Source organism: Oncorhynchus keta, chromosome 7 (assembly GCF_023373465.1).
Source record: "Oncorhynchus keta strain PuntledgeMale-10-30-2019 chromosome 7, Oket_V2, whole genome shotgun sequence".
Lineage (NCBI taxonomy): Eukaryota > Metazoa > Chordata > Actinopteri > Salmoniformes > Salmonidae > Oncorhynchus > Oncorhynchus keta.
Window position 1 is genome coordinate 8,657,996 of NC_068427.1, and position 27,033 is coordinate 8,685,028.

At 44.0% G+C, this 27,033-nt stretch overlaps 1 protein-coding gene across 4 annotated transcripts in view; it reads right to left on the reverse strand.

Moving 5' to 3' along the window:
* The window catches only part of adarb1b (adenosine deaminase RNA specific B1b), a 173,957-nt gene that overhangs the window by 9,043 nt on the left and 137,881 nt on the right, over positions 1–27,033 (reverse strand). For 3 of the 4 annotated variants that reach the window (XM_035773173.2, XM_035773172.2, XM_035773170.2), the window contains 6 exons: positions 14,791–14,865; positions 9,483–10,408; positions 5,803–5,917; positions 5,183–5,351; positions 4,746–4,897; positions 2,590–2,758 (listed from right to left, as the gene is read on the reverse strand). In XM_035773173.2, the coding sequence (XP_035629066.1) occupies positions 2,590–2,758; positions 4,746–4,897; positions 5,183–5,351; positions 5,803–5,917; positions 9,483–10,408; positions 14,791–14,818 (1,559 nt within the window). In that variant the 5' untranslated portion in view covers positions 14,819–14,865. The remainder of the gene's footprint in view (positions 1–2,589; positions 2,759–4,745; positions 4,898–5,182; positions 5,352–5,802; positions 5,918–9,482; positions 10,409–14,790; positions 14,866–27,033) is intronic. The other variant, XM_035773171.2, reaches the window with a different exon arrangement.

Sequence of the window (27,033 nt, forward strand, 5' to 3'; positions counted from 1 at the left end):
ATAGGACAATGAGCCAAAACACAACTCCAGGCTGTGTAAGGGCTATTTTTATTTACTTAACTAGGCAAGTCAGTTCAGATCAAATTCTTATTTACAATGACGGCCTATACCGGCCAAACCCGAATGACGCAGTGCCAATTGTGCACCGCCCTATGGGACTCCCAATCACGGCCGGTTGTGATACAGCCTGGATTCAAACCAGGGTATCTGTAGTGATGCCTCTAGCACTGAAATGCAGTGCCTTAGACCGCTGTGCCACTCGGGAGCCCTATTTGACCAAGAAGGAGAGTGATGGAGTGCTGCATCAGATGACCTGGACTCCACAGTCACGTCGGGTGACTTGAGGTTGGGTGACTGTGGTTTGGGATGAGTTAGAACCACAGAGAGAAGGAAAAGCAGCCAACAAGTGCTCAGCATATGTGGGAACTCCTTCAAAACTTGTTGGAAAATATTTCTTCATGCTGGTTGAGAGAATGACAAGAGTGTGAAAAGCTGTCATCAAGGCAAAGGGTGGCTACTTCGAAGAATCTCAAATCTAAAATATATTTTGATTTGTTTAACATTTTTTGGTTACTACATTTGTGTTATTTCATAGTTGTGTTGTCTTCACTATTATTCTACAATGTAGAAAATAGTAAAAATAAAGAAAAACCCTTGAATAAGTAGGTGTGTCCAAACCTTTGACTGGTACTGTATAAAACAACTAACTGCTCTAGAAAACCAGGCCACTACACAACTTTGCAATCCTCCATGAATCATTTGTACAATATTATTGTTGTACTTGGATGTAATTTCTGCACTCTATCATAGGCCAATCTAAACAAAACTCGCTGAAAACACACTAAATGATTGCAATTACAGAAGTACATCAATAACTAGTTTGACCAAACCGTTATTAATCAAGCATTAAGCTTTTCCTATCAATGATTTATATGTACACGAGATGACTCTCAGAGGGCGCTGTTTTAAAGCCATCGTGCCTCCATCTTGACACATCCCCACCATCGTAAAAAAAAAAATATTTTGGAAGCTATTTATTAATGTACCATTTGTTTTTGCCACTTTTATTCTATTACAGACACCTTAATGCATAATTATATTTATTATGTGAGCTAACAAAAATAAAAGATTAAGAAATACATACAGATATTTTCCTTAAAGTATAATTTGTTGAAAGTACTAATGTTACTGTCTCCACTACAACAAAAACATACTTAAATACATGTCATTTTGTCCTTGAAACATTTACTTGAAATACTGTAGAATTCCATTCAAAACCTGCTCCTTGGTTTTGTCTAGAAGCTATACAGCTTTTGTCAAAATTGACTTTTCGTAGCAGGATTCGGAGAACTTACACAGAAGGTTAGGAGAATTAACGCTGCAGGTAAGGATAATTAGGTTAACGTTAGGAAAAGGGTTAGGGTTATCGAAAATATAAAAATGATTACACTTATGACGTCAAATTTGACAAAAGCTGTATGCGATCTAGGCATGACCCAACTTCTTCTGGGGAGTGCCAATACGGCCGAGAGGTGGCTTCAAAGCCTCTCACTGGCCAATACATAGAATCAGCAATACAGGGTTAATATACATCAGTGATTCATATGCATTAAAGAGGCAACGCTGAGTCTGCTATATGGGTGGAAGTGGCTGATAGATACTCTATGTCAATGCATGATATGTGTGCATGTGCATGTGTTTGCTTGTGTGTGCGTAGGTGAAGTTCTTTGGGGTAACGGGTAGATATGCCAGAGCCCGCTGTCACAGCATACTGAAGGAAGACAGAGTGTGTGTGTGTGTGTGTGTGTGTGTGTGTGTGTGTGTGTGTGTGTAGGTGAAGTTCTTTGGGGTAGCGGGTAGATATGCCAGAGCCCGCTGTCACAGCATACTGAAGGAAGACAGAGTGTGTGTGTGTGTGTGTGTGTGTGTGTGTGTGTGTGTGTGTGTGTGTGTGTGTGTAGGTGAAGTTCTTTGGGGTAACGGGTAGATATGCCAGAGCCCGCTGTCACAGCATACTGAAGGAAGACAGAGTGTGTGTGTGTGTGTGTGTGTGTGTGTGTGTGTGTGTGTGTGTGTGTGTGTGTGTGTGTGTGTGTGTGTGTGTGTGTGTGTAGGTGAAGTTCTTTGGGGTAGCGGGTAGATATGCCAGAGCCCGCTGTCACAGCATACTGAAGGAAGACAGAGTGTGTGTGTGTTTTATAAGTCTTGACACCTCTTTATCTGTCTATTTCCGTGACATTACCACAGCTCACATTGGCAGACACCACCGTAACTTTATGGGTGAATCCGCACCCTGCACTAATATCGACTTAACGGACACCTTAACACAGACACCAATAGCCTAACTCTGGTTATATACTGCAGCTGTATCTACCACAACAGCCCAGCTTACTGACTGTAAGGATTCACTTCCAAGTGCAAATACTGGGCAAGAATTAGAGTCAAATTCAATATAAACTCTGTTCAATGTCCAATTAAATTGTTGAATTGAAACACACCACTTTTACGTGGTGTCTCACAATCTTGCCGGCTTTGGAGGAGGATATGTGAGGAAAAGGATACCAAAAAGGGGACACAAAGCCATGTTACCTTGCGATCTTGTCACTGCAGGACATGGTGAGCAGCCTCTCTCCCTGCAGCACCCCGTCCCATGTCTGGATGGTGTTGCTGGTCCTCACAGGGATGGTCCCCTCCCCAGACTCTATCTTGGTCCTCAGCTGGCCCCGTGCCTTCCGGTTGGGGTGGCGGTCTCCTTGGTCTGTGGGAGGGGGACAAGGAGACGACAGATGGATGAATGGATTAACTCTAAACCAGTTTCTATATTTTCTTTGAAATGTATCACATAAAATCATGAATGCGGTCAATAAGCCATTGATGATCAGCACCAGCAATATATAAGCAATCCTGGCCGCCTGTACACTCTTTAACACAGCAGATTTAATGTAATTTAATTTGACAATTTAAAATGCATAAAATATTACACCAGGCAAAAGATGCATATACCAAAATTGTTGAGGATACATACACAAAAAAAGTCAAGATACTTGTTTCCATTGTGGTCTTCTAGGGCATGTGACACCAAATCATCTCGACAGTGCGAAGGGTACAAAAGACAATAACTTTAAATACAACTTCATTGTTATTAATCACAGCATTTCTACATGTTGGAAAGTAATTCAAAAGGCTAACAAGCCTAATCAATCCACTGGCTAATTGTACAAGGGTATTTCCTTTTGTGTTTTTGCGTATGCCGGGAAACAATGTGACAGAAGCATTTATATGTGACATATAAAGAGGGTGAGTAATCAGAGAGAGCGAGAGAGAGAGAGAGAGAGAGAGAGAGAGAGAGGAGAGAGAGAGAGAGAGAGAGGGAGAGAGAGGGAAGAGAGAAAGAGAGAGAGAGAGAGAGGGAGAGAGAGAAAGAGAGAGAGGGAGCGAGAGAGAGAGGGAGCGAGAGAGAGAGAGAGAGAGAGAGGGAGAGAGAGAGAGAGAGAGGGAGCGAGAGAGAGAGGGGAGCGAGAGGGAGAGAGGAGAGAGAGAGAGAGAGAGAGAGAGAGAGGGGGGAGAGAGAGGGAGAGAGAGAGAGAGAGAGAGAGAGAGAGAGAGAGAGAGAGAGAGAGAGAGAGAGAGAGGGAGAGAGAGAGAGAGGGAGAGAGAGAGAGAGAGAGAGAGAGAGAGAGAGAGAGAGGGAGCGAGAGAGAGGGAGCGAGAGAGAGGGAGCGAGAGAGAGAGAGAGAGAGAGAGAGAGAGAGAGAGAGAGAGAGAGAGAGAGAGAGAGAGAGAGAGAGAGAGAGAGAGAGAGAGAGAGAGAGAGAGAGAGAGAAAGAGAGGAAACATGGACAAAGATCCACTAATTAATAGACTTGTTGAAATGGGTTTGTAATACGCATTTGGACATTCAAAATTAAATTCTAATTAAATGAAACCAGGCATAAGAGGAAAACATACTGGAGTTAATTGAATAAAATAAACAAGCTCTGATATGGAATTCTCAACAAGCGTAAGATTAAATAAGAAAATGTGTCAGCCAGCTAAGTGAGGGGAATGGAGACTGAGCTGACGTGGGGGTTGATTGAGTCTGGCTGTCACATGGGACAAGGTCACTAAAGATGGCATGCCACCAAAACTAATGGGACTGCCCTATATGTACATGTTCACTTAGCGTCGAAATTTAAGCAATTGACATTATAAGCTTACAGTCATATGGAATCAATGAGTGAATCACAATAAGCCTTGCATTTATGAGATAGTTCAGAGAACTAGTAAATTGCATTCGGTTAAGAGCAAGAAGAGTATGGTCAGAAATGTTTTATTTTACTAGGCAAGTCAGTTAAGAACAAATTCTTATTTTCAATGACAGTGGGTTAACTGCCTGTTCAGGAGCAGAACGACAGTTTTATCCTTGTCAGCTCAGGGATTTGAACTTGCAACCTTCCGTTTACTAGTCCAAAGCTCTAACCACTAGCCTACCCTGCCGCCCCGGAAATGCTGTTTCCGTGTTCATATGAAGGTGTATCACAAATGTATCAATGAGTAGAAGATAACTCGGCTTCATATAAAGTTAAGGGCAGAACGCATTCACATCGAAAAGCATTGTGCAGACGCTGGATAGCCTGACGTATGCACCTGATGAAGAAGGCAGGAATCATGCCATCATTGTACATTGTGGCACAGAAGGGTCAGCGAGAGGTTTGGTAACATCTACTACTGTCACAGGTAAGCGGGGAGGAGGGTGCGCCTCGTACCTTCCATGCCGGCCTCATGCGGCGAGAAGATGCGTGCGTCTCCGCAGGGCGAGGTGCTGATGTAGAGGTGGAACTGGACGTTGTCCTTTAGCCGGTAGCCACGCTTGTCACAGCGCATGAAAATAGACTTCTGCTGCTCCTCCTTGTTGTTGCTAGGAGACAGAGGGTGAAAGGGGGGAGGGGTGCAAAGTGTTGGCAGTGGCTCCAAATGTCACAGAAAATAAAAACAACTAAAAGAAATCAGCTGAAGCAAGAACAAAAAAGGAAGGCCATGCTGCAATTGAAGCAGCATTTGCAACAGTGAACTCAATTTTACGACTAAATACAAATTCATCTTTTACTAGAACTTCATGATCCACTGAAGGCTTCAACAAACAAGACTAATCAAAATGGGAGCCATTTTGTGTGTTTGTGTTTTCAATGGCCTAACTTCTCACCTTAGGAAGTGCTCTAGCTGGGCGTAGAGGTACCGGATGAGCGAGCGGCGGGCGATAATCTCTGCGTGGCAGTCGTTGAGTGCCAGGCCGCGGTCGCTCATGTACTCGCCATTGATGCACTTGGTGCCCGTGGAGACGCAGATCACTTGGGCCTCTTTCACGTCTGTGCCTGGGGGTGGGGATCAGAGAGGTTCAAAATTCACCTTTACATTCAATAAAAAGCCATTTGTGTTTATTGTTTATACTTTTCTATCATTATTCCATTTCATTGACATTTTATTGTATTTTTGATAGGGGACATGTAGGTTTTTAGAAATATGTGCATGTGTGTACTGTAAATTGTATGGGGTAAATTAAGCTTTTACATAGCCAATGATAAACAGCAGCACCAGTCATGGACATGGGCCCCTCAAAAGGAAGATTTTGATGTGCACCCTGATTGACAGGTGATGCTAAGAAGATGAATTTCCTCCCATCTACACACATTAGCCTCCTGCTGACAGTATGGCTGGGGTTTTATGGCCTGTACAAATCTAGTGGTGTACTGTTCGGTGGACACAGCAACGCTCCGAGGGTGGAGAACGTCAAGTTTTCCCATTAGGCGGAGTGATAAAGCGTACCTGTTGTCATGACAACTCCCGCCAGGACTTTCCGTCGCGCGTGGGGCGAGGTGAAGTTGTCCGTCAGCTCGCTGAACTTGTCCACCACCAGGCGAGAGACGGCGTCGGCGAGAACCTGTAGAGGTGAGACACGCAACACAACGAGCACAGTGCTTCAGGTACAGGCTGCCTGTTTGGAAATAGTTTATCCTTCCCAAATCCTTAAACATCAAAGCTCTAACTTAAAGCTAAGACCAGCATCTAGGGGCAACTTCATCATATTCCACCACACGCACACATGCCAGAGTCAGCCATGTGGACTTACTAAGCAGAGTAGACATTATAGACCCTCAAGCACTAGTCTTCACCTGTCATATTCACATACACTATATACAAAAAAGTATGTGGAAACCTCTTGAATTAGTGGATTCGGCTTTGCTGACAGGTGTATAAAATCAAGCACACAGCCATGCAATCTCCATAGACAGACATTATTGAAAACTTTCAGTGACTTTTAACGTGGCACCCACCGTCATAGGATGCCACCTTTCCAACAAGTCAGTTTAAAAAAAATTCTGCCCTGCTAGAGCTGCCTCCTCTGTCCTTGGTTGCAACACTCACTACCAAGTTCTAAACCAAATTCCAAACGTCAGCACAAGAACTGTTTGTCGGGAGCTTCATGAAATGGATTTCCATGGCCAGGCAGCATCACACAAGCCTAAGGCCACCATGTGCAATGCCAAGCATCGGCTGGAGTGGTGAAAAAAAAGCTTGCCGCCATTGGAGTCTAGAGCAGTGAAAAAGCGTTCTCTGAAGTGATGAATCACACGATCTGGCAGTCCGACAGACAAATTAGGTTTGGCAGATGACAGGAGAACGCTACCTGCCCCAATGCATAGTGCCAACTGTAAAGTTTGGTGGAGGAGGAATAAATGTCTGGGGCTGTTTTTCATGGTTCGGGCTAGGCCCCGGTGGAAAATTGGAGGGGAAATCTTAACACTACAACATGCAATGACATTCTGGACGATTCTGTGCTTCCAACCTTGTGGCAACAGTTTGGAGAAGGCCCTTTCCTCTTTCAGCATGACAATGCACCTGTGAACAAAGCCAGGTCCATACATAAATGGTTTGTTGAGATCGATGTGGAAGAACTTGACTGGTCTGCACAGAGCCCTGACCTCAACCCCATCGAACACCTTTGGGATGATTTGGAAAGCCGACTGCGAGCCAGGCCTAATCTCCCAACATCAGTGCCTGACCTCACAAATGCTCTTGTAGCTGAATGGAAGCAAGTCAACAAGTCCAACATCTAGTGGAAAGCCTTCCGAGAAGAGCGGAGACTGTTTTAGCAGCAAAAGTGGGACCAACTCCATATTAATGCCCATGATTTTGGAATGAGATGTTCGACGAGCAGCTGTCTACATAGAATATTAAGAATATTAAGGATAGAAATGTGAGTTGTCCTCATTTGAGCCAAAAGTCTTATACAGTCGGCATATATAGAATCGAATCTCAGCAGGAACCTCGAATGGACTTAATGCATCTCTTTTCCTTGACAGTGGCCGTTCCTTTTGCTCGCTTTTATCCATTTACTAATACAGAGGAAAATGACTACAGCCAAGGAGAGGCGACGGCTGAATAGGCACAAATTAAAAAGATTAGTCCAAATATTACTTCCCCAGTACTTCAGAGTCACCCAGTTGGAGTGGGATAATTTGACTTCTGGGAATTGGTTGCAGGCAGCACTGAAACGCGTGGACGTCTGTGTTATCCGTCTTGGAACAAAACAGCCAGCCAAAAACAGTGAAACAATTCCATTCTGGCAATAAAAAAGTACTCTATCACTCATGTTTTCCTGATTTTCCAATTAGCCCCCGTCCATATGGAGCGACCGCTTCAGCTGGGCTGAAGGTACATTTAATAAATATTAACCGACAGAGAATTAATAGACCAATTAGCGGGTGCAGCATCGTTGACATGAGCTGCCCGGGTTGAAGGAAGCAGACCGATGACAAGTAGAGGGAGAGTAAAGAAAGAAAGTGGGGGGGGGGCAATTGAAGCCATTGACAGTGTGCCCCACAAGCTGCTTTCCTGTCCAGACGGCACTATCTCTGCACACACTGGCACGACTTTGACAAGTCACTTCTGTGATGAAAAATCCCAAACCAATCCCCATCCTCACTCCCCAATTCATATACAACTGAACCAGCGCTAGGATATTGACAGTCTTTGGAAAGGGAGACCTTCTTTGAGCACCTTTACGCCTGGGTTTACACTGCACCAAGCATTCCAAGTAGTAAAACTCAGTGTGGAGCCCTCCGTGTGAAAGTCACGAAGTGGTTAACGGAGCACGCCTAGTGGAGTGCAAATCCAGCCTGAGGGAGGGCGTGGATCTAGATGCAGTCTGACATCCAGCCACAACACCCCAATAAACCGTTACTGAGCCCTAGCCCTAACCACGGTCGTCATATTACATTTGAAGCACAATCACATTCGATATCGAAAGTGTTTCTCTTATACAAGAGTGTTAAAAACAACATCTTCAGAAACAGTGCTTTTATTTAGGCTAAACAAGTGATGTAAAACATGACTTAACTAAAATCATTGTATTTCAAGTTTCTTATGGAATTAATAATATAATAATAATAATATATGCCATTTAGCTGACGCTTTTATCCAAAGCGACTTACAGTCATGTGTGCATACATTCTACGTATGGGTGGTCCCGGGAATCAAACCCACTACCCTGGCGTTACAAGCACCATGCTCTACCAACTGAGCCACAGAAGGACCACAACAATTAACCCCAACTCTAAACTCTGAGAAGCCCTGACAGTGCTTCAACTTAAATAGGTTCCACATCTAGGTACGAAATAGCCTGGACAGTCAATATTGTTTTTTTCCCCGACACAACTAAAATAAAAGCGATGCTAAATAAGATAGAGGTGTTATCTCAGCTGCCGATTAGGGGAGCCCAATTAGGAGATGTGTAAATAGATGTCTCACATGTATACACAACCGTTTCACCACTGAAGCACCGCACATTTTCATATCCTGCCTCATCCCTCTATCATCCGTCGGGCCTGATCGTTTCATCTACATTTTCAATGAATGTCAAATCCAGCGATGATTGGCTGAACTGAACCTTCCAGTGGGGACTTTCATGAAGAGAATATTTCAAGATATGAGCTACTAAAGGCATGCGACTGACACTGGGATTCTTTAGATTTGCTCGAACGCATTGCGATTAAAAAGGCTTTCAGATGTTGTCGTTTGTAATATATAGAAAGGATATCTAACTGAAATCAACAAGAGAGGGATATTGTTAATTCCAGTAGTGAAAATACCGCTGTGTCCTCAGAGCTTTCAAACTACATAAGCCTATTGTACATTTTCCCAGTTTAAAGTATGACATAAGAACTATTCTCAAACACTGAAATTCACAGCAGATTGCTTTCTTTGACCAAAACATATCCAGATATTCCTAAATGTGTAATGCACTCCCATTTAAAAAAAAATCCCAAATCACAACAGTGTTTGAGAAAGCCTTGCATAAGTGTTTTGGCTTCTGGGGAAGCTCTGATGCCTTTGCTCGGTGCCTGTCAGTGACTGCAGATTCTATGTTCTATGTCCTGTTTTAAAAGGGCCTTGACTGGGGGCAGAGTTGGCTTGTTCAGAGGGACCTAGGTTTGGGAACTTACCTGGGGTAGGTGGAGCTGCAGTCCCTCTCTGGGGATGGGCTGTCGGGAGGGTGTCTGGTCCAGCTGCATGTTGAAGAGGGCTGAGAGGGCTGCCTGGGCGGCCCGGGCCTTGGCCAGCTTCTTGTTTCGTCCAGAGCCCTCAAACTGCTGTGAGTCCACCGACACCTGCATGACAAAGTTCTTGGCGTGGCTCTCACCGCTCTCCGACACAAAGTCGTACTTGAGGCCCGGCCTCAGCTCGTTGAGGATCATGACGGGATTCTTTCCGCTCGAGTTTGAGGTGAAGGAGGAGGGAGGGGGCAACGGTGCCTGGGCAAGGTTAGCACCTGGCGTGGAGGGCAGGGGATACTCTCCCAGCGAGTTTAAGGAGCCGCTGCCATTGGATCCCAGGTAAAAGGAGTCCTCGGGTGGTGCGGGCGTCTCAAACCCATTGAAGAGCATGTCTGGGAAGTCGGCCTGATCGGATGTGAAGTCCGTGTTGACTGTCAGTGTCCGGCCCATAGCCAGGTGCGCCTCGGAGGCGTTGGGGAACTGGACAAAGGAGCGCAGGGCCTTTTCTGCCGCATTCAGCTTGGCCTTCTTCTTAGTCGGACCTGAGCCCTCGAACAGTTGACCGTTGACCTCAACGGTCATGACAAACACGGGAGCATGGACCGGACCTGTTTGAGACAGCAGCTTATACTGTAGCCCCGGCTTGATTTCATTCAGCTGCATAAGTGCATTTTTTGGTAGAACCGGGCCCGGTGTTTTCTTACGCTTCTTGGCCCGGAACTTGGACAGCGTGTGGCCATTGTTGCCCTCTTCTAGGGGGCGCTTCCTGCTGCCCCCGCCACTGCCATTGGGGAGCTGCTCGCCTACAGCTGCCCCCTCTTTGGAGGAGACGTTGTCCAGGTTACGGTTTTCCTTAACGTCGGTGCTGCTCGAACCTGCGGTGCCCAGAAAGAGTAACTTACAACGCCTTCGTTGCAGGATCTTGTAAATGTAAAATTTATAGATTCCTATATCACTCTTTGGAACTGACCTGGTGATGTGTGTTATCGTTATTTGGTAGTGAGGCTTAACTGATAATGCATTTAACGCAAAGGATCAAACATATATCTTAAAGGAAAATCCATTTAGAAATGACATTTGAGAAAAATAGCCTGAAGCACATGTCATAAATATAAATTGTAATATTGATAGGACAGTACATTCTTGGATTTTATAACATGGCAAGAGGGATTTCCATCTATACAATACATGCAATTATTACATCAATGGGGAAATCAGTGATGCGGAAATATTGTAAGAATCAGGCCAGCTTAACAACATAAACAGTGAGTTCCTCCCTCTACATAAGAGAGAACTATTTGCGTTTCCTAGCCTTTTTGTCAGGAGGGGTTTTGGTTAATATTTGTCAGTTTAGGGAGGGGTCAGGCGGAAAGATGTGGAAGAGTTGGGGTACGCACACACGCATATGCACACACTGATCTTTACTTTATGGGCAGATGTTATGACCTGTTCTTTCTGCCTTAATGATAGATTGGCGCTATATCCTAGAGTGCTGAGCTAGTGCTTTAGCGCTCATTATAGTGGAATTGCAGCTGGAGAATATTGTAAGGAGCACACATCACCAGGTCCTGTTGGCAAAGTGGACGGAATGTTGGCAAAATTTTCATTTATAACATCCTCCAGCAAAGGCTTGATAGGTTACTCCTTTCGGAACTCAGGGGAGAGAGAACCGGCAGTGCAAATGAAAGGGTTTAGTTGGAGGATGGAGGGTGCAGGGAAGAGTGCGAGGTGGAGTTTGGGTATCATAAGATGCAGGCAGAAAGGAAAGAAAAGGAGGGAGAAAGAAATAAAAACAGCAAGGAAAAAGGACACATTCCCGCAAAGGCCAACAAAGTCTGACGAGTGTGGCAGGGTCCAGCCTGAGATTTGGTGCCAGTATCAGAACGCTTTTAGATCCACTCATGTCATCTTTATACAACCTCATTTCTATGATATCTGTTACTTGCCTCTTGGGAACACAGAGCTCTCTACTTAAAGAAAATCAAAGTATGAAACCAAAATATATTATATTAATGCATTTTCAAACGAGATGAACTACACAAGAGGCTAAAGGTTTCTGAAATTGTGAGTCTCTGTCGGGGTTTCCGACGACTCCTGAACAACACAGAATCCTTAGCTTCTGACAGGTGGCGATGTTCGTCAAGTTTCTGCACACTAAAATGCATCCCAGAAACAAGACAAAACATAGTAATCCTGCTCTCACGTGATTCCCAATTCTCTTCTATATATGTCGTCCTTATAATGTGTGCCACTCAAAATGCAATGTGTCCACATATGTGCGTTAATATATACAGTTGAAGTCGGAAGTTTACATACACCGTAGCCAAATACATACGTATACTCTGTTTTTCACGATTCCTGACATTTAATCCTGGTAAAAATTCCCTGTCTTAGGTCAGTTAGGATCATCACTTTATTTTAAGAATGTAGAGAGAATGATTTACTTCAGCTTTTATTTCTTTCATCACATTCCCAGTGGGTCAGAAGTTAACATACACTCAATTAGTATTTGGTAGCATTGCCTTGAAATTGTTTAATAAGTTGGGTGAATTGTGACCCATTAAGTTGGGTGAATGTTGTCCCATTCCCCCTGACAGAGCTGGTGTAAATGAGTCAGGTTTGTAGGCATCCTTGCTCAAACACACCTTTTCAGTTCTGCCCACACATTTTCTACAGGATTAAGGTCAGAGCTTTGTGATGGCCACTCCAATACCTTGACTTTGTTGTCCTTAAGTCATTTTGCCACAACTTTGGAATTATGCTTGGGGTCATTGTCCATTTGGAAGACCCATTTGCGACCAAGCTTTAACTTCCTGACTGATGTCTTGAGATGTTGCTTCAATACATCCACATAATTTTCCTACCTCATGATGCCATCTATTTTGTGAAGTGCACCAGTACCTCCTGCAGCAAAGCAGACCCACAACATCATGCTGCCACCCCCGTGCTTCACGGGAGGGATGGTGTTCTTCGGCTTGCATGCCTCCCCCTTTTACTTCCAAACATAATGATGGTCATTATGGCCAAAAAGTTATATTTTTGTTTCATCAGACCAGAGGACATTTCTCCAAAAAGTACAATCTTTGTCCACATGTGCAGTTTCAAACCGTAGTCTGGCTTTTTATGGCGGTTTTGGAGCAGTGGCTTCTTCCTTGCTGAGTGGCCTTTCAGGTTATGTCAATATAGGTCTCGTTTTACTGTGGATGTAGATACTTTTGTACCTGTTTCCTCCAGCATCTTCACAAGGTCCTTTGCTGTTGTTCTGGGATTTATTTGCACTTTTCGCACCAAAGTACGTTCATCTCTAGGAGACAGAAGGCGTCTCCTTCCTGAGCGGTATGACGGCAGCGTGGTCCCATGGTGTTTATACTTGCGTACTATTGTTTGTACAGATGAAGGTGGTACCTTCAGGTATTTGGAAATTGCTCCCAAGGATGAACCAGACTTGTGGAGGTCTACAACTGATTTCTTTTGATTTTCCCATGATGTCAAGCAAATAGGAGTTTGAAGGTAAGCCTTGATATACATCCACAGGTACACCTCCAAATGACTCAAATTATGTCAATTAGCCTATCAGTAGCATCTAAAGCCATGACATAATTTTCTGGAATTTTCCAAGCTGTTTAAAGGCACAGTCAACTTAGTGTATGTAAACTTCTGACCCATTGGAATTGTAATAGTTGCGAATTATAATTGAAATAATCTGTCTGTAAACAATTGTTGGAAAAATGACTTGTGTCATGCACAAAGTAGATGTCCTAACGGACTTGCCAAAACTATAGTTTGTAAACAAGACATTTTTGGAGTGGTTGAAAAACGAGTTTTAATGACTCCAATGTAAGTGCATGCAAACTTCCGACTTCAACTATATATTAGTGTAACATGGATGTGTTTGAGTGGGAGGAGGTCTTGAAGTGGAGAGTATCATTGTCACATACAGAATACATACAGTACAGAATAATGGACTCTGGGGTAACCATGCACAAGCCAGGCAGGAAGGAATCTTAACACGGGTGTGTGTGGGATGGTTGTGGAAACAAGTACAAAGGAGAATGACCAAAGGCATGAATACTGTAAAATGAAGAAGTGGCTTTTGCCATTTTCTAAAAAGAAGGGAATTTGATAGGAGCGGGTTGTGAAAATGATCACACGAAAATATAGCATGGAGAGGAGACATTCTCATCAATTTTGATGGATGGATTAATTTCAGAGAATTATTCAAAGAATAGTTCACAGTAAGATTGGCAGTGGTAAAAGGAGTGGTCATGGGATTACACGAAATTGCTGACTTGATGAGTCAATTAATATTTAATGACTTTTATTGCAGTATAGCTACAGAAGACTGAAGCGTCTCGTCGATTTCAGTGGAGTACTTTCATAATCTTTTTAGGCTTATGCCTCTCTCAATGTACAGTATCCTGAAAATGTCAGCGAGAATATCCGTGGGTGTGTTTGGAAGACTGTTTCTCAAACTGGCATGCAGCTGGTACGAATGTGAGCATAGACTGAGTATACAAAAATAGATGAACTGCTCTTGGTGTTCAAGTAAATGACACATTTCCATTGCTCAGAGAAATATTTCTGTGTACACGTAGCTATCTTGAAAGTGTCTCACAAGTCTGGAGATAAATAGTGCAACAGCAGTTCCAGAATCAGAACTCCATGAAATGTTCACCTCTGCCTTGAGTCAGTTGCTGGCGCTTCGGAAAAATGTCCCCTAAGAGTTGGATTGATATTGAACTTCATTGCATACCTGCTTATCAGGGGAAATCTAAATACGGAAACGGACCGATTGTAATGGAGGATCTTAAGGTTACATTGTCAGAGGTCTTCAGTGTGAAACCGGTGAGTGACTACAATGGTAACCATCCATTTAATCATGGGATTAGGGCAGGCAGCCATTTTCTTCTGTCTGTTCAGAGTGGTGGGGATGTAGGGACACACTCTCAATTCATAGGCTTGGCTGCTGGAGCTCAGGGCTCAGATTCCTTCAAAAATGTCCAATTAAATTTGAATATGTGAGGGAGGCTGAACGTTTTTAAGGGTGTGCATCGAGCAATATAAGTTGAATCCAAGGACATTTATTAAAGTTTTTGTGGTGGGAATATCGAGTTCTGCAGTTTTGTATATGCACTGTGTGTGTGTGTGCTTCGTGTGTGTGTGTCCTTTGTATGTGTGTGTGTCTAGGCAGGGGATCAGGTAAGGGAACAAATGGACAGCCAGACAGACAATTTGACAAAGAGACAGACAGACTCACTCATGTTCTCCTCTTCATCCACGTCCATGGTGAAGAGCTTCTGCTGGGCCCGGGGCTGCCTAGCTCCGGCTCCACCTGAGAACAACACGAGAGGAAGGGACGGCCAGTCAAACTCAACCTACTGTAGATGTCTCCACCACAACTAACACACGGGCCCATGTGCACACACAAACAAGTATAACTATAATAGGGGGGACCAAATGTTGGGGAAATGTCAGGGTCTCTTCCTTACGGGCAAGGGCTGCTGAAAGTGTATAAAAATCTAAATATTCATACGCACGCACGCACGCACGCACGCACGCACGCACACACACACACACACACACACACACACACACACACACACACACACACACACACACACACAAACCCGTTGTGTTGAGATGAAAATGACACAGCCAGGTTAAGCTTACGGTGAGTGTATAAATATTCAGAGGTGGAAACTAATCTGGACGAGAGAGGAGAGGGGGCCCGGTGCTGACAGGTCGTAATAGTCGGGAGCAGTCTATTGTGACTTTAATATCCGTCCGATTAGACCTCATTTCCAGCTGCCTGCCGGGAGATATACAGCTATTGACATGGACAGGCCTTTTAGTTGGGCGTGACACACACAGCCATTTATCCTCCAGTAGAAAATGCACTACAGTACACAGACAGTTAGTTGTACAGTACAGCAAAGGCAATGGATTTCTAGCCGAGCAGAATTGGGTTCATGCACTTGGTATTTGTGCGAGATGGTTCTCTGCAGGTGAATGCAGCTTCTGGCAACCAGTCATCAAGGAAAGACCTGGAATCTATACACAGATCTTTACTGAGATCATACTGAAATCTTTATGTCACTGATCAAGAATCCGCAGTAGAACGGAAGGGTGAACTGTGAGCACTAAATATCTCAAGAGGAACATGATCTACTATCAGCAGTCATTATTTATTTCTCTGAGGACATTCAAAAACGGGAAAAAAAACGAAAATGTCAGAACCTTTTAAATGAATTGACGTAGCATTTGTTATAAGGTTGTTTATTAACACATTTGATGATTTATTTTATTATATTAAATATATGACCAAAATATTACCACAAAGTTTACATCAATAAAATTTGGAAACAACCTTCCAATTCCAGTCTTACATGATGTAGTGTTGATCTTGAACATAGCCCCGATCCAGGCCCAGATATGAACATCCAAGGGAGTGGTTAGTTTGTCTCTGGTCTAGAAAACAATGCTCTTTGTTAATAATCACATTCTCTTATGGGATTTGTTTTCTTCTGTAACCTAGTTTGTTTTCCCCCAAGTCCAACAAGTTTCCCCCCGTCCAACAAGTTTCCCCCAGTCCAACAAGTTTCCCCCCAGTCCAACAAGTTTTCCACCAGTCCAACAAGTTTCCCCCCAGTCCAACAAGTTTCCCCCCAGTCCAACACGTTTTCCCCCAGTCCAACAAGTTTCCCCCCAGTCCAACAAGTTTCCCCCAGTCCAACAAGTTTCCCCCCAGTCCAACAAGTTTTCCACCAGTCCAACAAGTTTCCCCCCAGTCCAACAAGTTTCCCCCCAGTCCAACACGTTTTCCCCCAGTCCAACAAGTTTCCCCCCAGTCCAACAAGTTTACCCCCAGTCCAACACGTTTTCCCCCAGTCCAACAAGTTTCCCCCCAGCCCAACACGTTTTCCCCCAGTCCAACAAGTTTCCCACCAGTCCAACACGTTTTCCCCCAGTCCAACAAGTTTCCCACCAGTCCAACACGTTTTCCCCCAGTCCAACAAGTTTCCCCCCGTCCAACAAGTTTCCCCCAGTCCAACACGGTTTCCCCCAGTCCAACAAGTTTCCCCCAGTCCAACAAGTTTCCCCCCAGTCCAACAAGTTTCCCCCAGTCCAACACGTTTTCCCCCAGTCCAACAAGTTTCCCCCCAGTCCAACAAGTTTCCCCCAGTCCAACAAGTTTCCCCCAGTCCAACAAGTTTCCCCCAGTCCAACAAGTTTCCCCCAGTCCAACAAGTTTCCCCCCAGTCCATCACGTTTTCCCCCAGTCCAACAAGTTTCCCCCAGTCCAACAAGTTTCCCCCAGTCCAACAAGTTTCCCCCAGTCCAACAAGTTTCCCCCAAGTCCAACAAGTTTTCCCCCAGTCCAACAAGTTTCCCACCAGTCCAACAAGTTTCCCACCAGTCCAACAAGTTTCCCCCCAGTCCAACAAGTTTCCCACCAGTCCAACAAGTTTCCTCCAGTCCAACAAGTTTCCCACCAGTCCAACAAGTTTTCCCCCAGTCCAACAAGTTTCCCACCAGTCCAACAAGTTTTCCCCCAGTCCAACAAGTTTTCCCCCAGTCCAACAAGTTTTCTCCAGTCGAATGTGCTAGTTGTCAGTCTTGGGGCATCTATGTAACCTAAGGGGGAAATTCTGTGTACCACACATTTAGAACAGTTGTCCTTCCATGGAACCACTTGGACTAGAACTTCAACGACTAGAAAATATCCTAGAAGATTTGATATTATCCATTTAGTCATTTTGAGTCAATACAAATGTTTCTTTTAAAATGACTCCGTATCTGACCTTTTCGGAATCGTTAGTTCGGCGGACTTCTGCGCTTGTGTATATTCACTACTTTACGTTTAGAGAACAAGTTACTGAGTCGAATGGTGCTTGTGTTAAATAAAGTTAGATCAAAGCTAAATCAATGTCTGCAAGATCACATAATGATAGTAGTCCACATAACAGAACCAAATATAATAGCAAAGTATAACGTTATCGTAAGACAAAAACACCACTGCATTTTTCTCTCAATTGGCCAAAACTCAACATTGCGCGCACCTAGGCAAAATACACAGGGAGGCTATGCTACAGGTAACGCCTACTCTAACATTCGCTCACTGTACATCATTCAATACAACACTGTAGGCTACAATGAAACAACCCTGTATCTCAAGAATATTTACAATGCATATCCCCATGAAACGGATTGAGATCAAATGGCTGCAGATGCTGCATGGACGTTTCACCGGTAAAACTTGAAGGATTATCAATCAATCACGATTGAATGAGGTGCGTTTTTGGCATTCTGTTACGTAGAAAACTATCATTATGTGATCTTGCAGACATTGCTTTGATCTAACTTTATTAAACAAGCACCGTTCACCCGAGTAGCCAGTTCTCCAAGAGTATACTATAAAATATGCAAATACGCAGAACCTTGCACAGACACAGGCCTTTAAAATAACTCCCTAGTAGTCAAGAGGTGAGTGGAACCGGCAACACACAAAGGCACATGATCGGCAGTCTAAGATCACGGTCACTCTGGAAACCACAGACAAGAACAGCTCAGAGACAAGAAAAGTGAAGCAGGTGTGCCGAAATCATGACGAACACCGAGGAGAGAGAGCGAGCTGTGATGAAGTATGACAGGGAGAAGACTGTGCTGAATCTAGCTCTCTGCCTTGGTCCCATGCACCATTCCTCACAGCGGACGCTTTCTTAAGCTAAACTAAATGGCCTAATTAATCTTGGCTTATGGTGGGTGACAGCAAATGGGCTAGCACAAATATTACCCTATTAAAGACTCATATTCCACCCCATAATTGAAAATGAAAAGGGGGCGTTAGTTGGGGGGAGGGGAGTTAGTTGGGGGGGGCATTTGTCTCAGGTAGCCTAGCCAAACTACAGCCACGTGTCCATCCTTCGTCCAATGATCCCCCTTGCTTCCTGCACCTCCCCACCATCTATTCTATTCCACTCGAAGGTCTAAGCGCTAAATGCCTTGTTTGGATATTACAGGTTGGTAGATTTGCCCATTTAGGCTGGCTCGTGCACCCGTCGCTTTTGATTTGAGGTCGCGGAGCCGTCGCGCCTCTTGGCTCATGAATCGGTTAGCAGCCATGAGATCGGAGCCAATCGACGAGCGGTGCATCTACAGCGTTCACAAAAACCTGGCTGAGGGAAAGGGAGGACGAAATCCAGTGGTGAGTGATCACCAAGGCAGAACCAGAAGCCTGTCTGGTCAGTGGTCATTGAGACTCACTAACTAATTAGTCAACCTGCAGATGATCTGAGGGAAACGTCCGTTAGGACATTCGCGGTGCCTCTTCATGCATCAGTAGCCAGCTGAAGGTGGCCAGGCCAGGGTAGCAGTGTGCTAACTGGTCAGCTCGGCCCTGGATAGAGCCAGTACTGGCACAGCTGCTTTTTGTGTTTGTCCTTTGTGTTTGCCCACAGTCAAATCACAGAGGCTGCATTCAACCAGCTGCTTTTCTTTCCGCTCCACACAGGTCAGCGGCTATTAAAGCCTTTGAAATAGAGAGGGGTATCCTGACCAGGTCTCAACTCCCATACCAGATTTAAACAGCAACTGCCCTTAAAAAACAACAAATCCCTTTGAAAATGGCCCATGTGGCATCAATATAAGTCAGAAGCAGTTATTCTAGTGTCAAAACTGACTACAAAGTGTAAATAGGATGAATTTGGTCATAAATTTAGTCTTGTCTAAAATGGAGGTTGGAACATCCATACGGCACAACGGGTAAATGAAGGTTGGGTTCTGATTTGATGATGTCCAATTGCCATTAACATGATGTGAACAGCTGCAGTGATTGGTCTCTATCCAATAGCATATATAGTGAGATAGACCTGCCCAGCAGCTCAGACTTTGTTTACACAAGACAACACGTCACACATTTTTTTTTACTTGAGAAATACCGCACCAAACAACCTTAGTTAGATGTAAAATTGCACAACTAAAACATCCTCGGCAAAAACCACAAAATGAACTACAGATTTCTTAAGTTATCTTAGATTCATTCTGGGTATTTTGAAAAAAGGGAAATAGGCTTCGGTGTCTACAGTGTCTCATGGGGGACAAACATCATTAACCAAACGCGGAATCGGTCAGGAAACACACCTCCAAGACTGAAATCTTGTTTTTCTGATGAGCAACAAAAACACACACGTGCCAATCGGTGTGTTCAGTGGCTCTTTTAAAGAGAGATTCCTTCCAAAGTTCTACAATTCAATGGAATGTTCTTTAGCATTCGAATGAGTGTCAGTGATTATCCTGTCATGTAAATCTTCCACTCTGGCTGTGGAAAATAAGGGAGGAGAGTCATTGATGCAATAATTGACGACACAACTAGAACTATTGCCATAACAATTTAGGTAAAGAACAATGTTAACGTCAGTGAAAATACCCTTCAGTCTCAACGCTAAAGATGTGCGGCTGACCAAGTAGATCCATTATGCAGTCGGGTTTGAGTTCTTGCGTTGCATTGTGCTCCTCTTTGTTTTTAATCCTCATACCCAAACGATACCCAATCCCACAAGTTGTGAATGTGGCTGGTTTCAGAAGTATTTCAGAGTGGATGGTTGGGCCAAGGGAGGGAGAGAAAAGATGAGAAAACTCAAATTCAATCTCCACAGCGTGAGGGAACTGAGGGAAATAAGGTGTTTTGATTTGTCTTTCAGCCTTCGCTCTCTCTGCGGTGGAGTGATAGCATGGCGCTTCCGTGGAGGGAGCCCCGGCCGCCTGAACAGACGAGAGGGTAAGGGGGATGGAGAAGAGGGGTGGGAGGGAGTGAGGGAAGAGAAATAGAAAATGCAATCCTATTCCCGGTAAAAGAGAATCATTATCTCTCCTAAAACAGCGAGTGCAGGACTGGCCTGTCGCTGATAGAAAGTGGGAGGCAAACAGTCCAGCCAAACACTGATGGAGGTTGAGTGATGGGGGATTGAGAGGAGGAGTAACTTAATAGGAAGAGAGCATGAAGGCTGAGGTTCATGAAAAGAAGTTAATTTCTGTCCGGTAAAACCAACTTCCTTCATACCTTAAGGCAACAGGCAAAGAGGTCCAACAAGTTTGCAATTCACATCTACAGTACCATCCATAATGGGAAAAGCTCAATGTATACAGTTCTATGGGCATATTTACAGGAGAAAAAAAGGTCTGCAACCTGTAACCACAAAGCAGAACATTATTTACAGCCTTACAGGAGCATTGGCAGTGGCATAGGGGTAAATGGTCCAATGAAAGGGTGTTTTTTGATTGATCCACTGACAAGGTGATGGCTTGTGATTGGTCTACTGACAATTTGATTGTTTTTTATTGGTCCAATGACAGGAAAGCTCAGGTCAGGGGCTCTCTCCATGAAGCACCACATTGTAATTCACCCTAAATGGCTTGCTCTTTATTTTGATTGAGCAACGAGGCACATAGCACTTAGGTAACACCACCTTTTACCTGGATTCCATCACCTCTCTTTCTAACTGTAATTTCCTGTAGGCTAAATCAAAACAACCTTTATGAGGAAAAAAAACACAGAAGACAGAAGAAACTAGCAGAATTCTGACAAAATGTCTCCAAACATAAGCCACTTTCAAAGATCCTGCTCTGCCACAGCTTTTTGTTGGAGAGGAGAATTCTTCTCTGAAGGCGGCAACGCGGCCTAGTGGTTAAGAGGATTGGGCCAGTAACTGAAAGGTCGCTTGTTTGCATCCCCGAGCCAACTAGGTGAAAAATCTGTTGATGTGCCCTAGAGCAAGGCACTTAACCCTAATTGCTCATGTAAGTCGCTCTGGATAATAGCATCTGCTAAATCACTCAAATGTAAGTGGACTTCTTGACGGGCTCCCCCAGGTGGTAAGGGTAGGCAACAAGACATCTGCCACACTGATCCTCATCACTGGGGCCCCTCAGGGGTGTGTACTTTGTCCCCTCCTGTACTCCCTGTTCACCCAAGACTGCGTGGCCAAACAACACCATCATTAAGTTTGCTGACGACACAACAGTGGTAGGCTTGATCACCGACAATGATGTGACGGCCTATAGGGAGAAGGTCAGAGAACTGGCATTGTGGTGCCAAGACAACAACCTCTCCCTCAGTGTGAGCAAGACAAAGGAGCTGATAGTGGACTATCTGATCAACAGGGCTGTAGTGGAGTGGGTCCTGAGTTTCAAGTTGCTTGGTGTCCACATCACCAACGGACAATCATGGTCCAAACACATCAAGACAGTCGTGAAGAGGGCACGACAAAACCTTTTCCCCCTCAGGAGACTGAAAAGATTTGGCATGGTCCCCAGATCCTCAAAAGGTTCTACAGCTGCACCATCGAGAGCATCCTGACCGGTTGCGTCACTGCCTGGTATGGCAACTGCTCAGCATCTGACCGTAAGGCGCTACAAAGGGTAGTGTACATCACTGGGGCCAAGCTTCCTGCAATCCAGGACCTGTCAGAGGAAAGCCCATACAATTGTCAGAGACCCAAGTCATTCACTGTTTTCTCTGCTACCGTACAGCAAACGGTTCCGGAGCGCCAAGTCCAGAACCAAAAGGCTCCTTAACAGCTTCTACCACCAATAAATAAGACTGCTGAACTATTAAGCAAATGGCCACCGACTATTACATTGACCCCCATTTGTTTTGTACACCGCTGCTACTCGCTGTTTATTATCTATGCATAGTACCTCAACTAACCTGTACCCCCGCACACTGACTCGGTACCGGTAACCCCTGTATATATTAGAGGTCGACCGATTATGATTTTTCAACGCCGATACCGAGTCCGTTTATTGAAGGACCAAAGAAAAGCCGATACAGATTAATCGGCTGATTAAAAAAAATGTATATTTGTAATAATGACAATTACAACAATACGAATTAACACTTATTTTAACTTAGTATAATACATCAATGCAAATCAATTTAGCCTCAAATAAATAATTAAACATGTTCAATTTGGTTTAAATAATGCAAAAACAAAGAGTTGGAGAAGAAAGTAAAAGTGCAATGTGTGCCATGTAAAAAAGCTAACGTTTGAGTTCCTTGCTCAGAACATGACAACATATGAAAGTTGGTGGTTCCTTTTAACATGAGACTTCAATATTCCAAGGTAAGAGGTTTTAGGTTGTAGTTAATATAGTATTTATAGGACTATTTCTCTCTATACCATTTGTATGTCATATACATGACTATTGGATGTTCTTACAGTCACTTTAGTATTGCCAGTGTAACAGTATAGCTTCCGTCCCTCTCCTCGCCCCTACCTGGGCTCGAACCAGGAACACATCGACAACAGCCACACTCGAAGCAGCGTTACCCATCGCTCCACAAAAGCCGCGGCCCTTGCAGAGCAAGGGGAATAACAACTCCAAGTCTCAGAGCGAGTGACCTTTGAAACGCTATTAGCGCGCACCCCGCTAACTAGCTAGCCATTTCACATCGGTTACACCAGCCATTAGGCTGATAGGCTTGAAGTCATAAACAGTGCTGTGCTTGCGAAGAGCTGCTGGGAAAACGCACGAAAGTGCTGTTTGAATGAATGCTTACGAGCTTGCTGCTGCCTACCATCACTGAATCAGACTGCTCTATCAAATATCTAATCATAGACTTAATTATAACTTAACACACAGAAATATGAGCCTTTGGTCATTAATATGGTAGAATCCGGAAACTATCATTTCGAAAACAAATGTTTCTTATTTCAGTGAAATGTGGAACCGTTCGGTACTTTATCTAACGGGTGGCATCCCTAAATCTAAATATTCTTGTTACATTGTACAACCTTCAATGTTATGTCATAATTACGTAAAATTCTGGCAAATTAGTTTGCAATGAGCCAGGCTGCCCAAACACTGCCCAAATACACTGACTCTGCGTGCAATGAACGCAAGAGAAGTGACACAATTTCACCTGGTTAATATCGCCTGCTAATCTGGATTTATTTTAGCTAAATATGCAGGTTTAAAAAGATATACCTCTGTGTATTGATTTTAAGAAAAGGCATTGGTGTTTATGGTTAGGTACAGTCGTGCAACGATTGTGCTTTTTTCGCAAATGCACTTTTGTTAAATCATCCCCCAGCGTTGCATCGATTATATGCAACTCAGGACACGCTAGATAAACTAGTAATATCATCAACCATGTGTAGTTATAACTAGTGATTATGATTGATTGATTGTTTTTTAAAAGATAAGTTTAATGCTAGCTAGCAACTTACCTGGGCTTCTACTGCCTTCACGTAACAGGCAGGCTCCTCGTGGAGTGCAATGAGAGGCAGGTTGTTTGAGCGTTGGACTAGTTAACTGTAAGTTTGCAAGATTGAATCCCAGAGCTGACAAGGTAAAAATCTGTAATTCTGCCCCTGAACAGTCAGTTAACCCACTGTTCCTAGGCCGTCATTGAAAATAAGAATGTGTTCTTAACTGACTTGCCTAGTTAAATAAAGATGTATAATTATTTATTTTTTAATGGGCGTCCAAAAATACAGATTTCCGATTGTTATGAATACTTGAAATCGTCTCTAATTAATCGGCCATTCCGATTAATCGGTCAACCTCTAGTATATAGCCTCGTTATTGTTATGTTATTGTGTTTCTTTTTATTATTAGTTTATTTGATAATATTTTCTTAACTCTTCTTGAGCTCCATTGTTGGTTAAGGGCTTGTAAGTAAGCATTTCACGGTAAGGTCTACACTTGTTGTATTCGGTGTATGTGACAAATGAAGTTTGATTTGAACTTTCATGTTTGCTGCCTTTCACAGCTGTTCCCAGGTAGCTCCTCAGCAGAGAGACTTGATGACACCGCAGGGATCCTCTCTAACTCACAGACAGAATTGGTCTTTGGCAGCTCTGGGTCTATCAAATACAGAAACTATTTTTTGATTTCATATTTTTAATTAACTGGGCAAGTCATTTAAAAACAAATTCTTATTTTCAATGATGGCCTAGGAACAGTGGCTTAACTGCCTTGTCTTTATTTTTTGGGGCTTTTTACCTTATCAGCTCGGGGATTCAATCTTGCAACCTTTCGGTTACTAGTCCAACGCTCTAACCACTAGGCTACAAACATGCACACAAATGACAATGTTTACTGCACACCCGACCAGGCTAACGGAACAGGACCATGGACAGAGACACACCGATACAGACTGCTCTACACAAACGTACCACTACCACATGTGAAAACCAGTAGAATACACTAGAGCACTATTCAATCCAAATCTCTATCGGTGAGTTTCCGGAAATAAGGGGAAACAACTTTCTTCCCACAAGAAAGACATCCAAATGTGAGTTCTTACAGCAAAATAAACATCTCAGGATAGAGGTTTGTGTTTTTAGAACACCGCAATCAATGATTGAAATGCTTCTAGTACACAGTGAAGCGCTAAAAGCAGGAGGTCCGCTTAGAAGATATGGAGGTGAAGAGGATTAGACTGCCTTTTATTGTGTTCTAGACTTTAATATTATACAGTGGGCAGTACATCACCAGGGTGCTGATGTGGAGGACTTGGAGGTGGATAGATGGGGAGAGAGAGACAGACACAGACAGAGTATCAATATGAATTTTTTATTTGATGGTTTTATGTGAGATTGCCTTTCAGAGGGCCGCTGGAGTGGCGGGTCAGGAGAGAGAGCAGGTTAGAATGGGAGTGAAAAATATGGTGCGGGCGCATACACACACACACACCTTTCTCTTATTAACACACACGCGCACCCTCTCCCTTTCAGTTTTATAAACTTTTCTCATGTGTTCTCATTCTAACATACACACACACACACACACCCTCTCTCTCTCCCTCCCCCCTCTGCTTTCCTTCAGGTGTAGTCATAAATCAGCTGAGCGCGGGGACATGAAATCCCCCAGCCTGGCAGGCTGAGCCAGTAAATGGCCCCTCGCTACCTCCCAGAGTCCATCAAGGCAAGGACGAGTGACCGACCGCCCAGCACCTGCTGACACGCCGGGGACGATGACAGCCGCCACCCCGCTCTCCTTCCCTCCTGCCCACCTCACCTGTACCCAACCCTCACCTCCCCCTCATAACATCTCCTCACTTTTTTTTTTATAGACAAGATTTTCACCCTCCCCCTTCAATCCCTCCCTATGGACGTCCAGCCCCCGCATCCATATACTCATTATTTGTCTGTCAGGCCAGCGGACCATTTAAGCTGTGAAATATGCGGATAGTTAGTGCTGAGCTGCTGGCAGAAGCCCTTGTTGCTAGCTGGTGGCTGAGCTGAGTGTTGATGCTCCTTCACCCTGGATGCTTCTGTAGCACAACTACACCTTTCTTTCCCATGCACAGACTAGAGCTCATCCACTGGATTCAAAATATACAGTAGATGGTTCCCTACTGTAAAAAGCTTGACAAAGCAGTAAAATGCTAGGGACGTGTAAACAGACTTGACAAAGCAGTGAAATGCTAGGGACGTGTAAACAGACTTGACAAAGCAGTAAAATGCTAGGGACGTGTAAACAGACTTGACAAAGCAGTGAAATGCTAGGGACGTGTAAACAGACTTGACAAAGCAGTGAAATGCTAGGGAAAACAGACTTGACAAAGCAGTGAAATGCTAGGGATGTGTAAACAGACTTGACAAAGCAGTGAAATGCTAGGGATGTGTAAACAGACTTGACAAAGCAGTGAAATGCTAGGGATGTGTAAACAGACTTGACAAAGCAGTGAAATGCTAGGGATGTGTAAACTTGGGACGTGTAAACAGACTTGACAAAGCAGTGAAATGCTAGGGATGTGTAAACAGACTTGACAAAGCAGTGAAATGCTAGGGATGTGTAAACAGACTTGACAAAGCAGTGAAATGCTAGGGATGTGTAAACAGACTTGACAAAGCAGTGAAATGCTAGGGACGTGTAAACAGACTTGACAAAGCAGTGAAATGCTAGGGATGTGTAAACAGACTTGACAAAGCAGTGAAATGCTAGGGACGTGTAAACAGACTTGACAAAGCAGTGAAATGCTAGGGATGTGTAAACAGACTTGACAAAGCAGTGAAATGCTAGGGATGTGTAAACAGACTTGACAAAGCAGTGAAATGCTAGGGACGTGTAAACAGACTTGACAAAGCAGTGAAATGCTAGGGATGTGTAAACAGACTTGACAAAGCAGTGAAATGCTAGGGATGTGTAAACAGACTTGACAAAGCAGTGAAATGCTAGGGATGTGTAAACAGACTTGACAAAGCAGTGAAATGCTAGGGATGTGTAAACAGACTTGACAAAGCAGTGAAATGCTAGGGATGTAAACAGACTTGAAAAGCAGACTTGACAAAGCAGTGAAATGCTAGGGATGTGTAAACAGACTTGACAAAGCAGTGAAATGCTAGGGATGTGTAAACAGACTTGACAAAGCAGTGAAATGCTAGGGATGTGTAAACAGACTTGACAAAGCAGTGAAATGCTAGGGAGATACTAGTGTAAACAGACTTGACAAAGCTTGAGTGAAATGCTAGGGATGTGTAAACAGACTTGA